This window comes from Brachycentrus maculatus, unplaced genomic scaffold (genome assembly GCF_059751285.1).
Source record: "Brachycentrus maculatus isolate JH-2025_06_01 unplaced genomic scaffold, ASM5975128v1 h1tg000175l, whole genome shotgun sequence".
Taxonomy (NCBI): domain Eukaryota; kingdom Metazoa; phylum Arthropoda; class Insecta; order Trichoptera; family Brachycentridae; genus Brachycentrus; species Brachycentrus maculatus.
The window spans coordinates 1,219,858-1,237,126 of NW_028280927.1; the positions used below are offsets into that span (position 1 = coordinate 1,219,858).

The 17,269-nt window shown below is 29.5% G+C and overlaps 1 protein-coding gene across 1 annotated transcript in view; it reads left to right on the plus strand.

Moving 5' to 3' along the window:
* The window catches only part of LOC148308153 (acyl-CoA:lysophosphatidylglycerol acyltransferase 1-like), a 491,071-nt gene extending 484,066 nt beyond the window's left edge, over positions 1–7,005 (plus strand). The window contains exons 5-7 of the mRNA XM_088262206.1: positions 2,572–2,723; positions 4,004–4,179; positions 5,737–7,005. Coding sequence (XP_088118332.1) covers positions 2,572–2,723; positions 4,004–4,179; positions 5,737–6,012 — 604 coding nt within the window. The 3' untranslated portion in view covers positions 6,013–7,005. The remainder of the gene's footprint in view (positions 1–2,571; positions 2,724–4,003; positions 4,180–5,736) is intronic.
* The last annotated feature ends 10,264 nt before the right edge of the window (positions 7,006–17,269 follow it).

Below are 17,269 nucleotides of genomic sequence, written 5' to 3' on the forward strand. Positions count from 1 at the left end.
TATATATATATATATATATATATATATATATATATATATATATATATATATATATATATATATATATATATATATTATATATATATATATATATATATATATTATATATATATATATATATATATATATATATATATATATATATATATATATATATATATATATATATATATATATATATATATATATTTATATATATATATATATATATATATATATATATATATATATATATATATTATATATATATATATATATATATATATATATATATATATTTATATATATATATATATATATATATATATAATATATATATATATATATATATATATATATACATATATATATATATATATATATATATATATATATATATATATATATATATATATATATATATATATATATATATATATGTATATATATATATATATACATAAATATATATATCTGCAACTACGTCAAATGTTACCTGGGTTTAAAGAAAATTAACTTGCGATTTATCGTATATTGGACCTTAAGGACTAAAAATATTTTTAATGTAAGTTTTACTTAGTAAATACCACTATTTCTTAAAATCTATTGTGACACGTGTTTCGATGCATTCCGCATCATTTTTAAACACCGTATGGTGTTTGAAAATGATATGGAATGCATTGAAACATGTCACTCACTCCTTTCAAGAACGTCATAAATCAAAAACTTGATTTTTCAGGAGAACGGTTTTAAATTTTTAAAATAAAATACCATGTATTAAAAATAGCAACAGATCTTTTTAGGTAAAACTTGAAGGTTTTTTTCTCCATTTGAAAAATATTTAGTATATTTAAAAAATAATTGAACAATACCTTTTCTCCGAAATGCAAAAACATCACTTTCTGGCCTGTAGCGGGTAAATATTGAGTTAAAAATATGCCTCTTTTTCTGGGATGTAGTACATTTTCTGGGCATTCCGAAAACATCTGAAAATTGACGATTTTTGATTTATGGCGTTCTTGAAAGGAGTGAGCGATCCGTCACAATAAAATGATAAAATAAAAATGGATGGATTTTACCACAAAGTGACTGCCGAATCAATTAATAAAGTCCCAAATTATAATAAAGGTGTACTAGAATTGCAAACAAGTTTGGCCCTTAAGATTTTTTTAAATCGTTGTAGTGTCTATATTTGGCTTTTTGGCTAATATGTTTGCCGACAACTTTTCTGAGTAATAACGTAAAAATGTTGTGAAAAACCCTTTAAATCTAAAAAAAAGTGAAAAAGGTTAGCATCACTAGGCAGGCTGTTCAACGGGACTATCACCCTTCCCAGAGGCATCGTCGCAAGTAACTCGCCACGCGGGAAGCATGAATACTCTACGTGGCCTTGCTTTAAAAGTGTCTCGGGGAAAAACATGTACAAAGCTACAGGATTTTAAGCAATCTCAGGATCGAAAGTAAACCAATTTTCCTAATGGACGGGACCTTCATCTAGTCCCATAATTAACTGGCGGTTATTAGTGAGCCGCACATTAACAAAGTATTCAACCACGCCGTACGAATAATATATATTTTTAAAAAAATCATATTGCGCTATATAATAAAACTAAAACCCTTATCCGCACCCCAATGGTGCATAGGGTACTGTGTCATATAAACGCAGTGTTATCTTGATCGTTTACACATGAAGGAAAGGTGATCAGCCCTCCGCTTCAGGTACCAGTCCATGGTAATATTGAATAAATATTACAGTGAAAAAATCACTTATATTTATTTTACCCCCCTTGGGAATCGAACTCGGGACCTCCAGAACGGTAGCCGAGCGTGCTGACCATTACACTACGGAGGCGGGCAAAAAAAATAATAATAAAATAAAAAAATAAAAATAAAATTAAAATTTAAAAAAAAAAAAAATATATATATATATATATATATATATATATATATATATATATATATATATATATATATATATATATATATATTTATATATATATAAATATATATATATATATAAATATATATATATATATATATATATATATATATATATATATATATATATATATATATATATATATATATATATATATATATATATATATATATATATATATATATATATATATTATATATATATATATATATATATATATATATATATATATATATATATATATATACATATATATATATATATATATATATATATATATATATATATACATATATATATATATATATATATATATATATATATATATATATATATATATATATATATATATATATATATATATATATATATATATATATATATATATATATATATATATATATATATATATATATATATATATATATATATATATATATATATATATATATATATATATATATATATATATATATATATATATATATATATATATATATATATATAATATATATATATATATATATATATATATATATATATATATATATAAATATATATAAATATATATATTTACATTTCCTTACAGTAAACAAATTTACGTTTTCCACCAATAATATGTGGTATTTCACATTCCCGATTAAATATTTCAGATATGCATCCAAGAATGACCTACCACATCTCACCCATGTGTCACTTCCTCGTGTTGGAGCCCTGAAAGTGATCGTGGATGAGATGGGACCTTACTCCAAGGCTGTTGCGCTAAACGGTGACAACCATCTCGCAGTCTCAGACAATAATGCAGGTAAGAAGATATCGCAGTCAGACGTTCATCCATTCAGACAAATCAAAGTCAGTCTGCAGTTTTTCATACTTAAAAAAATACTTTTTATTACTTAAAAGTTAGTTGGTTAGTTTGTTAAAAGTTTAGTTTTTTAAAAGTTTAGTTAGTTAAAAGTTTAGTTTTGCGTTTTTATTATTTACAAAAATACTAACCTAACCTAACCGCAAATCTCCCATTCTGATTGTATTTCTCCTCAACGCTTGGCGCCTCTCTGAAATGTTTTATTGATAAGGAAAGGAGACAAATACTTGATTTAATGCTTGCTTGTGGTATTTTTACCAGAGGCCGACAAACTTATTAGCCAACGAGCCATGTACGCACATTGTTATTAATATTTTTTAATGAGAAATATTTGTGTTTTTATTATTTACACAAATATTTCTTCAATTTTATACTATTTCTGTAAGCCGAAGTGGCTCATTATTAGAAATAGGTATCAAATTGTGCCAGAGTGGGTTCGAACCGAGAAACTCTGACACAAGACTCTGCGACACTAACCACGGGATCACAACCCGACACAAATTGTTCCTGGTTGTCTTTATTCTACATATATAATCAACTATGAAAATAACACTGTGTCAATACGATGCAGTGCCATATGCACCATTGGGTGCGGATAAGGGTTAAAAAAAATAAGAATAATCAAAGGGATAATAAAAATTTACAAAATTGTTAAAAAAGTTTTTCACTTCGAATTGGATCTTTTGCAAACCAAATTACAATTTGATGTTTTACAAAACTAATTGGTCATTATATTCTTCTTCTTCTTCTTGGTGTTGGCCTAGTGACCGGTTTTTAAGAGGGGATAGCCTCATGCGATGTCGATTCCCAGCTGTCGATCCATCTCTTTGGTGGTCTGCCTGGGAGTCGTCTACCTTGTGCAATGCGGTAGAGTCTGGATGGTTCCATTCTCCACACATGCGCTTACCATTGTCTCCTTCGTTGCCTTCCCCACCCAACGACATCTTCGATCTCGCATATTTCCTTTATCTTGGCGTTTCTTATTCAGTCTCGTAGACTCTTGCCAGATTGCTTCTTAGAGTCTTCTTTTCTGACACTCTAGGCGCGTTTTTTTTGCCAACGGTGTCCACTCTACATTATATTGTATTTAATAAAACAGAAGGAATTTTAAAAAATACAGTGTATTCAACGTAGCATTAAGAAGATAAACTTGAACCGCTTTTGATAAATTGATGGACAATATCCAAACATTTTCATAATACATTTTCATGCATTTCCAGAAAAACTTCAGCGGTTTACGGGTTCACAGCGAATCCCCCCTGACAAGCTTCAGTGGGTTTTGGATATAACCATAGGTTACGAGAAGGCGAACCCACTCGACCTCACTAGTATAGTAACTGGTACGCGGCCTCCTTGCACCACACAACTCCACTATCGCCTATACCCAAGTACTGATGTGAGTAAACAACGTGTAAACTTTTACATTTATTACTACATTGTTTACAGGAAACGCTTAAAAGCATCTTTAACATACCGTTAGTAGGGAGCGGTAGACGCTTATATGCCTTCTATTTGCTTACTTTAGGTACAGCATGATTAGGGTTTGTGGTTACTTGTGATAAGTATACAACCCTAATAAATATACTAATGAAGGTCCGGATTGATGAAAAAACTACCCGCTGACAATGTGTTATTGTATATTTCCACACAAAATCATCTTGAGGCATTCAAAATGAAGGATGGACTATAATAACCGATTCTGAAGGACTCAAAAGGCTAGGCTGCAACTATTACCATTGTGCCATTTCCCTCATAGGGTAGGCAGAGAAAATGGAACACCACACTCTTCTTTCCTAATATACACTCCTAGCTTCCTTCATAGTCATACATCTAGTTGTACATACCCTCCAATTATGTGGACTTTTAACCCCACTAGGTTCTGATTGGTCTAGCCTGGCCAAGTCTTTTTTGACCGTCTACATTCTGTTCTCCCATTTACATTTACCAAATAGCCAAGGAACTAAAGCAAAAAACAAATGTGACATCTTTTTGGCACTATGTGGTGGTAAGTATGTACTTAGTGTCTCAACTGATCCTTGGGAGCAAGATAGAAGGAATATGTAGCATTTGGGAGAAGGTAATAGTCTTATAGTATAGTCTCAAAATCTACACAAATGGACTGGAATCGGAAGAGTCCAGAAGTTGTTCCGGATAGCTCGGGACAAGGAAGACCTCACTAAGTTATCTTTGACATAATGATAAGCAGACAGGGTACTTAAAGAGGAATAGTAGAACACTACAATTAATACAAAATTCATTCCAGTTCAATTTTTGAAGTATTAGCAGGTATTTCATAATGACAAGTGAAATTTTTAATAATTGAGAAGAAAACTGTTGGAGATTTGAGATTTTATTGCTTGAAAGATGCTTTGGATTCTTTACTTGACCTCAAAATCCATTTTGTATTAAGTGTTTTATGGATTTCTCAACAGAGGCAAAGGAGTTTTTTTGTGATGTTTTTCTGGGCCTACAATCTGTTATTGGGTGGTTTTAAATAATCATTCTTACAATATCTAAAATTTAACATTACATACCAAGATTTTTTTTCTGCACCCAATAGTGCATTAAGCTCAGGGTAAAAGATATCACTCCTACACGAGAAAAGGAATAAAGGATGAATGGAAGATGAGAAAAGAAGTATAGCTATGATGGCTAAGGCACTCGGCATAGCATACTCGTATCTGTAAAAGCAAATCAGCCCCTGCATATTAAGCTCCATCCATAATTTTAACAACTGTTTTACTTTGTTAAATCTTCATAGTTTCATTTTGTGGTGTTGAATGGAAGGTAACCCTCAAAATATTGCTGAAAATCTGTTGTTCATTTTTAATTCTACAATTTTCTCTTTAAACTATTAAACAACATTATCATTGCAAAAATAATAACGCACTCAATCTCTATTATCTGTCATATGATTAAAGACCATTAATATATAAATTTGTTATCATTTCAGATTCCAAAGGACCACGAAGGAATGACAAATTGGCTTTTCAAGCGCTTCGAGGAGAAAGAAAAGCTGTTAGAACATTTCTATAAAACGGGACAATTTCCCTCGGCTTGTCCCGATAGCGTAACTCGTAGAAATAAACCTGTATTAGTCAAACAAGATTGTGTACGCTTTGTATATCTGAGCTTATTCTTCATAATATCAACCTTTTTACAAATACGTTTTTTCTACGTCATCTATCAGATGGTGAACAACTGCCTATACGGACATTCAGTCAAGTAATTATAAGATTATGGTTTGAAGAGCGGTTTTCACGAAACATATTTTGCAAAGTTTGTTTGCTGCTGCTTTTCGTGCTAACAAACTCACCCATACTTTGTAATATAAACCACCCTCAGTGTGTCACAATGGATATACAATGAGTGAAATTGAAAAAGCCAGTCTCACAATCACCTTTTTTTATAAGGTACCCACTTTTTTGCATTGTATATATGTATAGCTATATTTTGCACTATTTGATTTACTAATTACAAATATTACATTTCTAAAAAGCATACATAGCTATCCACTTTTCACCGTGAATTTAGAATTCTGGCAAGCATTTAGAATGCAAAATTTCGGACTCTTTAAGTAATTATATTATAGAGATGTGACTCAATATGAATTAACCATCTAAATAAAATGGTTTTAAGCTCAAGAGGGTAGTAAACATAGGCGATCGAATAAAAAAAACCTTAATTAATACCGACTGCATTAAAATAATTCATTATTTTATTATATATTACGTTATTTGTCATTATAGAATCTTGCTAGATGACGTTTCAAACTTAAACAGGTATAGGGGTTTAGATATTGTATTTCAACATCCAAAAAAACAAATGGTGCGAATGTAGACATGGGGGATAGTTTTTTTTAAACTGTTCAATTCGACATTTTTTAAAAGGAATCGATCATTTAAGCTAATCTCGCCAAACCATGCACAAGTTTGGTTGGTTATTTGATGTTTCTAGCTCCTAATATTTTTCACAATTGGACATCAATTATCAAGCTAGAAATAAATCGAATAAACCGAGACAAAGTTACGAATTTAATCCCAATCGGTTAATGAAAAAAGTAACAGTTACTTATAAGTTCAATTCTACAATAAGTCTGGAAGCCATGAGCGCTAAAAAATAGACATCTGTGAATGACCAGTGTCACATCTAAGTATAATATATCATTGAGTACCCGAATTTTTATTGTTGTAAATAATTGAAATGAAAATAAAGAGAAAAATAATCATTTAATTGTATCAAATAACCGCTGACTGCATTTATTAAATGAATTTCATTTTGTTTGCATTTCTTTGTGTTTTTTTTTTCAAACACAAAACTTGATTTTTCTAATGCTATGTAATATCTATTACTTTAATCTGGATCTTCGAATATATAAAAATACTTAAACCAAAGGCCGCATTTGATAACTAATATTTTCTTTTACGTCTTACAATTACATTAGGCCAGTCGCTAGGTAATTTGAAATTGCATAATTGCATATGGCAGTTTTTACTCCTGATTTTTCTCTATGATCAATATTTTTCGACTTAGCCTTAACGAATAGCAGTGAAATTTACAGTGCTACAATGAGTGAATTTATCTGACGTCTAAGTCGAAAATTTAAAGTTGTAGGGAATTTAATTGCTTACAAGTATAGTTATCACTATTTTCAGTGTAATTATAAAAACAGACATAATTTTGTATGGGGGCTAATGCACCAGTCCTAAAAATATGAATTTACACTACTAATTATCCCTCAAATCGCTGCAGTAGTTAAATCTTGTGTTTATTTTGCAATTTTACCAATTTTCATTTGGTTATAGCGACTGGAGTAAATCTAAACAATTATAATTTTAATTTACCTTTTATTTTGTAATGTTGATTAATTTCTACGGTTTTATAACTAGTTAAATGTGGAGTCTTGCACATTTGATGTGATTGATTTATTAACTATTTTTGTTACCATTTTTGTGTTGTGTGTGAATTTATAAATTTAAGGTCTTATTTTATTAAACAATTTTGTGCTATTTACTTATGATACGAGTGACAACTATCACTGTATATTATTTTATAGGATTCTTGGGTACAGAGACAAAAATGTTGTAAATAAGGTTGGATATAGGTGGATGGTTAAATTATAAAGGGATAAGATGTTTTTAACATTGAATTTACCGAGTTTTGGTTTTTGGTATAATCATCAATGGGTGATGAGATCAATATTGACATATAATTCCTTTTTTTCTGTTTTTTTTGGCCAAGCACCCACAATTAAATAATGCATCATTACTAACTATTATTAATTACCATATCTTTATTTAAATAAGATCATTTACAGTTGATTGAGCAAATAAACTGCCAGGAAAATCTTTTATTCAACTTTTTTTAAATAGTTAAATACTACGAGTATAATATTATTTTTAAAAAATCATTAATAATAATCTTATAATAATATCAGGAAAACACAAAGTAAGAAATAAATATGAGGGTATAGAAAGCAAAATTCATTATTTTCATTTAAAAACTTATTTTCATGGTTACACAGACATTTTTTTTTCAAACCCTTATCCGCACCTGAATGGTGCATAGGGCACTGTGTCATATAAACGCAGTGTTATCTTGATCGTTTTTACACATGAAGGAAAGGTGATCAGCCCTCCGCTTCAGGTACCAGTCCATGGTAATATTGAATAAATATTACAGTGAGAAAATCACTTATATTTATTTTACCCCCCTTGGGAATCGAACCCGGGACCTCCAGAACGGTAGCCGAGCGTGCTGACCATTACACTACGGAGGCGGACAAAACATTACACAGACATACTAAATTTTAACTTTTGTAGAGAGTTATTTGAATAATTAATACTTTAAAGAAAAAAAAACAATATAAAGTCATATTGTTTATCTTTCGATTATTAAATAAGTTTCTTAATTAATAATGTTAAAATAATTAATATGTTACCAACAAAAAACAGATGATACCTTATGATTAATGAAAAAAACAGGACAGAAAATTTACACAAAGAATGAGACATGATTTGAAATGTTGAGGTTTATATGTATATACATATTGCTCACTCCTTTCAAGAACGTCATAAATCAAAAATCGAAAATTTTACGTTGTGCATGTTTTCGGAATGTCCAGAAAATGAACTATATCCCAGCAAAAGAGGCATATTTTTAACTTAATATTTACCCGTTACAGGGCAGAAAGTGTTGTTTTTGCATTTTGAAGAAAAGGTTTTGTTAATTTTAAAAAATATATATATTTAATATTTTTCAAATGGAGAATAAACCTTCAGGTTTTACCTTAAAAGATCTGTTGCACAGTAAAAAGTTCAATAAGTGGATTGATATTTATTTTCAATACATTGTGTTATATTTTTAAACTTTAAAAACGTTCTCCTGAAAAATCAATTTTTTTGATTTATGACGTTCTTGAAAAGAGTGAGCGATATATGAAAAATATTTTACAAAGGCTTGCTTTTCTTTTCAGTTAAAATTAATATGACTTCCTAGTACATACTATGAATTTCTGTATCATATGCCTTATCATTTTCTCTACATATATTCGTGTTTGTAATGAAAATTATTCATTGGAATTTTTAAGATAAGAAATTGTACATAACTGCAGACTTGTAATCTTAATTTGCTAAGTTTCCAGTTTTCAAGTGATACGATGTTATAATTAAAGTAATGTAACACACATCACTATCGTAAAATCAATCATTATGCTTTTACCATTGTGTCTTTTACAATATGGAAAAATGATCTAACATAACTCATAACATATTGTTTCCATAACACTTACAATATAAAAAATAATAATTCAGAAGAAAATTGATCAAAAACCATATAAAACTTTAAAATAAACCTGCAATATAAGTCACAGTGAGATTAGTTTAAGTGACAAAAAATTAGAAAATTATCTTGCATCTCATGTTCAAGAGTTACAGAATTTATCAGTGTCCTTTTATATAAAATGATGTTTCCAGAATAAGTCTAAACAAAAAAACTTTAGTATATTAATATGCAAAACAGAGCGGACAACTGTTTTATAGCTTTTGACTGACATCTATGGATTAAGAAATTAACTAATGTTCTCGGCTAGCTTCGTTTTTAAATTTGAAATTAACCACCAAATAATTAACCACGCAATATAATAAACCAGAAATGTTCAGAGTTATAGAATAATTTTACTATGGAGATTACACCTTATATAAAATCATTTAAAATAGTCAATTCAAAATGATTTACAGAAACGGGTAGTTTTAGAGGGAGCAGGTTGTGTCCTTTTTAAATCAGTCTCAGTAATAGTTCCGGAGTCAGGGAGTCCCAGGTCATGTTTTTTTTAACGGAACAACCCGCAAGTATTTGCAAATACTTACCAATGCCTACACTGGTTGACATTTAGTGGGAAGACTATCCGCTTGATGGTGGTCTACATCACTATGCACTTTCATTCAAAAATGGATATGTTTATTGTATTAACATATCAAAGGATTTGTTAAAACTATTGTAGTTTTCCAGGTATTTAATTTGAAATAAAATACACACAAAAGTCACTTTTTATTTCTAAGAATCTTTCTATATTAGACATTTTGTGAGTACTTTACCAAACAATTTGAGATAATCCTAGATATAAACAAGTGGTAGAGAATATGAATTTGAAAGTGAAAACACATTATGATTGCAAACTAGTCATTTCACAATAATTAGTTGACGAAATTATTGATAGATATTATATTCTTACACTGTATATCATCATTTAGCTTTGTAATACTTTTATACAATTGTGAATGAACTGTAATTTACAACATGGAATCGATTGAGTTAATCTCTAACTGATATTTATATGTAGTACCTTTATTAATGGAAGTCCTGTATTGATGATTTTGGAAGACCACTTTTTCAGAACAATTTATATATTCTCAGATGTTTATTCTTTAATAATTGAAAACGACAGTTAGTTGACTTACTCCGGAAGGTTATTCAAGCAAATGGGAATCTACGAATCAAAGTCAATTTAAACTATTCACTTCCTGTTTATTTCGGCCAGAGATTAACAAGAAAAAGAGTAGAGAACTTATATAGATTCTCAGTGTAGGTACTTTCTTGTTTATTCTAAATTAACCAGTCATCAATGTTAAGGAACTTCCCCGCAGTGAATAATTCTAACTATAAAACAGGTCAACCAGATGCGAATATTACCATATGACCAAGACATTAAATTTAAGTAGCTAGAACCTTTTTCAAGTCAAAATAAGCCATGAAGAGAGGATACATCAGGATTTGAAATCGTTTTAGCTTAGCTTAGAAAAGGTTAGGTTTTGATATGAATCCCTGGTTTGAACATCACCAGGCAAATTTCATCCAGGCTTTCTCAGAAAATCTCTTGCCGGGTAATAATTAAACAAAGACTCGATGACACCTGATCATTGGTCAACTGTTTACTGAAGCTACCCAGTGTCAAACAAAGACAGCTCGGTTTAATTCCATACTTACACTGTTTCATCAGTTTTGATGCTGTCCTGATTTGAAACAGGGCAGAGTAGGGTGCACATTTATAGAAATGACATTCATACTCCTTGTTTTGCGATACTATGCACCATACTTTTTTAATAAGTTAAATTTGAATCAATTCAAGCCTCACTTACCGCGTATGATAACGCTTCCGTTTAAAGCCCGCAGTCAGTTGATTCCATGTTGTTCTTCACCTTTATTATGTAAATATTGTGATGGGATCAACCAAACTAAAACAATATCTAGAATAACTGCTCTTCATTAAATATGGTGGTTATAAAAGTGTGATAACTAAGATATATCAACGGTGTAAAGGTAAAACGCTTATAAAAGTGGGTTTTTATATCAATTTATCTATCTTCTATCAAATGAGTGCTGTGTTTGGCTGATTTGTTCCCAAACTATTGTATAATACTTACATAATATGAAAATAAGCTAATGTTAATCATAAGTATCATAGTAAAATAGATATTTTAAACAAGTATAGTGTAATTTTGATGGTCATCTGCCACTCACAAATGAATATCTTCATTTTAAGTAAATAAATCAAATAACATTCAGATATTAATGTAAATTTTAGTTGTAAACTGTGCAGCTCCGTTATTCAATGATTAAGAAGAAAAGAATTTTGATTGTATAAATACAAAATAACGTTGAACACTTTTTATTTTGATATTTTATAATTCATTGGATTGTTTGGATGTGTATGATTTATTTTTTTCTATTTAAATTTACTTTCATTAACCTAGGTAAACTATGAACTTTTCAATATTTTATTACGATTTCACAATTGAAGCTTATAATGACAATAAAATTATCAATGAGCTTACTCTTTTGCTAAATTATGTGCGTATGATATTCAAATTAAACCTACAAAGTATAAACATTTAAAAAAAAATACTTTTTCTAACTTTTTAACTAAATCTGCTATATAATGGTTTGAATCTTTGCTAAACTACATTTTTAAACGCAAAATAAGAAATGTAGTTAATTTTTTATGGTTTTAATATTATTTCTTATAAGCCACTGTTTTTAATGGATACCTTAATTGAAATTCAATCGTATATTCTCAGTTCAGATCATGTGTATTGAGCAACTTATGCATATATAGCTCACTCCTTTCAAGAACGTCATAAATAAAAAAAAACTAGAATTTTCAGGAGAACGATTTTAAAGTTTAAAAATATAATGCAAAGTTTTAAAAATAAATATCAAGCCACTTATTAAACTTTTTACTGTGCAACAGATCTTTTGAGATGAAACCTGAAGGTTTTTTCTCCATTTGAAAAATATTTATTTTATTTAAAAAAAAAAATTAAACAATACCTTTTCTTCAAAATGCAAAAACAACACTTTCTGCCCTGTAGCGGGTAAAAATTATGTTTAAAATATGCCGCTTTTGCTGGGATATAGTACATTTTCTGGGCATTCCGAAAACATGCACAACTGAAAATTTACAAATTTTGATTTATGACGTTCTTGAAAGGAGTGAGCGATATGAAATATAGTAAGTCTCCGCTTAATGTGGCGATATATTCAAATAAGTTCCACATTTAAACGAGGACATGTATTAACATGTGAACACTTATATGTTGCTGTAGCATACGTAATGATATCAAATGCCCTAAAATTTTAGTATCAAAGGAACCAAAATTGTGTGCGATTTTGAAGAAAACCAATATCGCATGTGATCGGAATTTCAATACCACGGCATAATACTAAAACAGTATTAAGTGGGGTCCTAATATATCATGGGTATACTGGCAAAAAACGTCAACTCTAAAATCACTGTTCTTTAAAGCTTTTAGCCTGCATAAAATACCCCCTATTAAACTTACTTTTAAAACCATATAAATATGACATTTCAAACTACTTAGTGTATTTTGCCAATTTATAGAACGATGAAACTTTATGATATGCATCATTAAGTCAAAATTTCATATTTTTGAGTTAACGTTTTTTGCCAATATACCCATGATATTAAAGTGTTTGCAAGCATTGTATTAAACTTGAGATTAAATCAATTCTAAATTAATATGAGATTTATGTAACAAATTCGTCCATTTTTATTTCTTAGGTAATTTACAATAATATGCATACTATATCAAGTCTTTATTAATTAAAATCAGGAAATTACTAAATATTTTTGAAAAAAAAAAATAATAATAATAAAACCCTTACCGCACGCCAATGGTGCATAGGGCACTACTTCATATAACTCAGTGTTATCTCGATCGTTTACACATGAAGGAAAGGTCATCAGCCCTCCACTTCAGGTACCAGTCCAGTGTAATGTTGAATAAATATTAGAGTGAAAAAATCACTTATATTTATTAAACCCCCCTGGGAATCGAACCCGGGACCTCCAGAACGGTAGCCGAGCATGCTGACCATTACACTACGGAGGCGGACAATTTTTGAAATACTACTATTAATTATTTATCAATATTAGTTTATATTCCTTTTGATTTTTTTTCTAAAATAGTATCTCCAATGTACATATTTTACATTTTTTCAATTTACTTTTTTATTTCGCTTTCTGCCTTGTGAACGGTGACTATGAGCTATTATAAGTTGTAAGGATGTCGAACATATAAAACGAAATGTTTTAATTCATTATGTTTCTTATTATAATGACATGTGGAGAATTTGTGACGCCTTACTTACCTTACTGCTAAAAAAATATCTAAAATCTGTTTTAAATGAAAAGGGTCTAATGGAGTACTTTTTTACATTTTTTTATAAGCATGGAAAATTCAGATAATTACAGAATGCAATAAATTTAGCACTAAAATATTCATATCTACTTACAAACTTTATATTGGTAATAAAATAATATATATCATAACCCACCACACATATAGAACATTTTTTTATTGCAAATTCAAGCAAAAATAGAATATAGTGTTTCACTCTCTCTAGCACCTGTATTTCTTCTAAATCTTATATGCACTCAATAGTACATAGGGTAACACACCGTATTGACACAGTGCTATTGTGATTGTTAATTACATGAAGTCAAGGTGATCAGTTTTAAGCTTCAGGCACCAGTCCAGGATGTTATTCAACAAATGTATTTATTTTACACTTGTATTTATTTTCACCCCTTGGAAATCAAACCCAGGACCTTCACCGCGGTAGTCAAACGCGCTATCCACTATACTATGTAGTCGGACTGTATCTATGCTTAGTTTAAACTATGTGGGTTTTTTCTTTCCAAAGCCCATTGAGAAGGTGAATTTTTCACATATTCTGCAGTGATATTTCTTATATTTATGAAGTTATTTATAACAACCTACTTCTCACGTGATTTAGATAAATATTTATGAATTATCTCCGCAATTTGAATAATTGATGCTTACAAAGCAAAACTATGATATCTGTAATGGCGTTTAGGCCACTGGTTAAGGGTAATGTTATTGTGACACAAGATGGTGACTATCTATTGACCTTGTATGTGAATTTTAGCAAACATTGGAATACAATGAGCATAATTAAGTTCAACTTTCCCAACAACAGCGATGAAGAGCAGCAAACACTCTCATTGATGAATTCATCACACGATTTTCAGTGAATTAGCGTAACTCATTGCACTCACTTTATTGTATCGCAAAACTGACTCGACAGTCAAACATTTGGAAGTGTTTGCCTATATTGCTCACAGAGTAATATAGTTAATATCTTTGAATATATTTGTTGAAGCGATTTTTTTTTATTGAATTTGGTCAACGAGAGTGTTGCCATTTACCATTGGCACTGTTAGGAAATTGAACCTTTGTCGTGGAAATACTAAATAAGATGGGCTGTAAATATTATATTGTAGATATAAGTTAATCTATGCAAACTGCTGTAATGCAAACATACATGGAATGTTGACTTTTGAAAAAATTTGTTTGAGGGGTGAGTTTATCGAATAAGGCCTTAGAAAGGTGCATGGTTTAAATCCTTACAATGCACTATTCACTACATATGAAATTTTAAAAAAATATTTGAAGATTAATGTTTTTCTTTCATTATCAATGGTTTTGTATGAAAAATCTTTGAAATTACCGGATTTGCGATTTTGGCAAAATTCGAAATATGTTTCTAGAATTTTCAGCTTTTTACAGTAAAAACATTAGTTAATGAGGTGCATAAAAGGGTTAATGTTCCATAAATTGCAAAAGTGAATTAAATATATAACCATAATTTATAAGTTTCTGGGTGTGATTCATTCAATATACTATGTTAAGCGCCCATCACACGGATGATGGATCTCAGCAATCTTTAGCAAAATCTGACGATAGCGTAAGATATACCATATATCGTAGTCATACAGGAGAAAGTGACCAAGTGCATTGTTTTACAAAAACATGATCATTGACTATTTGATATCTTAATAGCTTAAAATTGCCCTGAAAAAATTCCAAAGGATTTTAAACTTGGAAGTATAATATATTGACTTGTTAAAAATGACTAACTGCATTGATGTTTATTGTCTTGCCAAGCAAAAGTGACTTAAATGGCCCTCCTGAACATTTTACGTTTTGTTAGTTGGTCACTTTCTCCTGTACGACTACGATATGTAAATGAAAATCTTTAATCGCAATGTATCGACGTATCGTGACAAGTTTATGGTCGCTCAAAATAATTTACTGATATGATTAATTTCAATCGAGCAGCCGAGCGGTGCACACATGTTTTGTGTTTCTTCTCAGCAATATGACTTATAGAATATAAACGAAACAATTGTATATATTAAGTATGACATGTAAAAAAACTAAAATTAATACAATTAAATTAGACAGATACAGTTTCTCATTAAATTTCATTAATTGATTTGTCTGTCATTTTGTGGTAATATTTATTAATTTTTATTTTTATTTTTCTTGGAAAATACCACTTTTTATTTTTCATTTGTTGAATCCATCAAAAATCAATGGATTTTAAGCTGTAGTAGTATTTATAAAGTAAAACATAAAAACATATTCTTTTAAGTAGATATATCCACTGAATGAAAAACTCTTCATTATTTTATATTTATACAGTATATATTTTTTTTATAAATGAAGACCATTAGCGAAACACAAAATATGTAAATCTCAATTCCCAGTTTTGAACATAACAGATTGAATAATGAATTGAATTGATAAATTGCAGTTATCTGTTGTCTGTGTGAAGGGCGCTCATATCTACATGTATTTTCTAACACAGCATATATTGATAATGTATAATTATAAGTTTTTTTTAATAATAATTGTGCTTATTTTACCAATGCGTTATGTAATAAATACCTCAAGCTTTGAATTTGCATAAACTTGTTCCTAGACATGTCTGAGTTATTATTATAGTCTGTTCGATTTAGGAAAGTAATATTAGAGAGTGTCAAAGAACTTGAAATTTTAGTTGCATAACACATTGTGACTATATCAATGTTAGCCGATGCATTCACATAATAACTTACATTTGTTTGAATAGGTAATCCTTAATCATTTGTTAATTAACTAATAAATATTACACTTTCTAAATATTTTGACTGTCTTAATTTTTGTTGACAAATTTATTATGAATTTTGAATAAAAACCGGTCTTAATAAAATTCATTCAAACCCTTATCCGCACCCCAATGGTGCATAGGGCACTGCATCATATAAACGCAGTGTTATCTTGATCATTAAAATGAAGGAAAGGTGATCAGCCCTCCGCTTCAGATACCAGTCCAGGGTAATATTGAATAAATATTAGAGTGAAAAAATCACTTATATTTATTTGACCCTCCCTGGGAATCGAACCCGGGACCTCCAGCACGGTAGCCGAGCGTGCTGACCATTACACTACGGAGGCGGACAAAAAATAGCGTAATAAAATTGCAAAATATGTTTTCAAGCATCTCTTAGCATGCAAAATAATTTGGGAAAGAATCTTTCACAAAGGTACAAACTTTCTAGCAGAAGCTAAGAATAAAAAATAAAACTTACTTATTTTAACTTTACATAGATGTCGTAG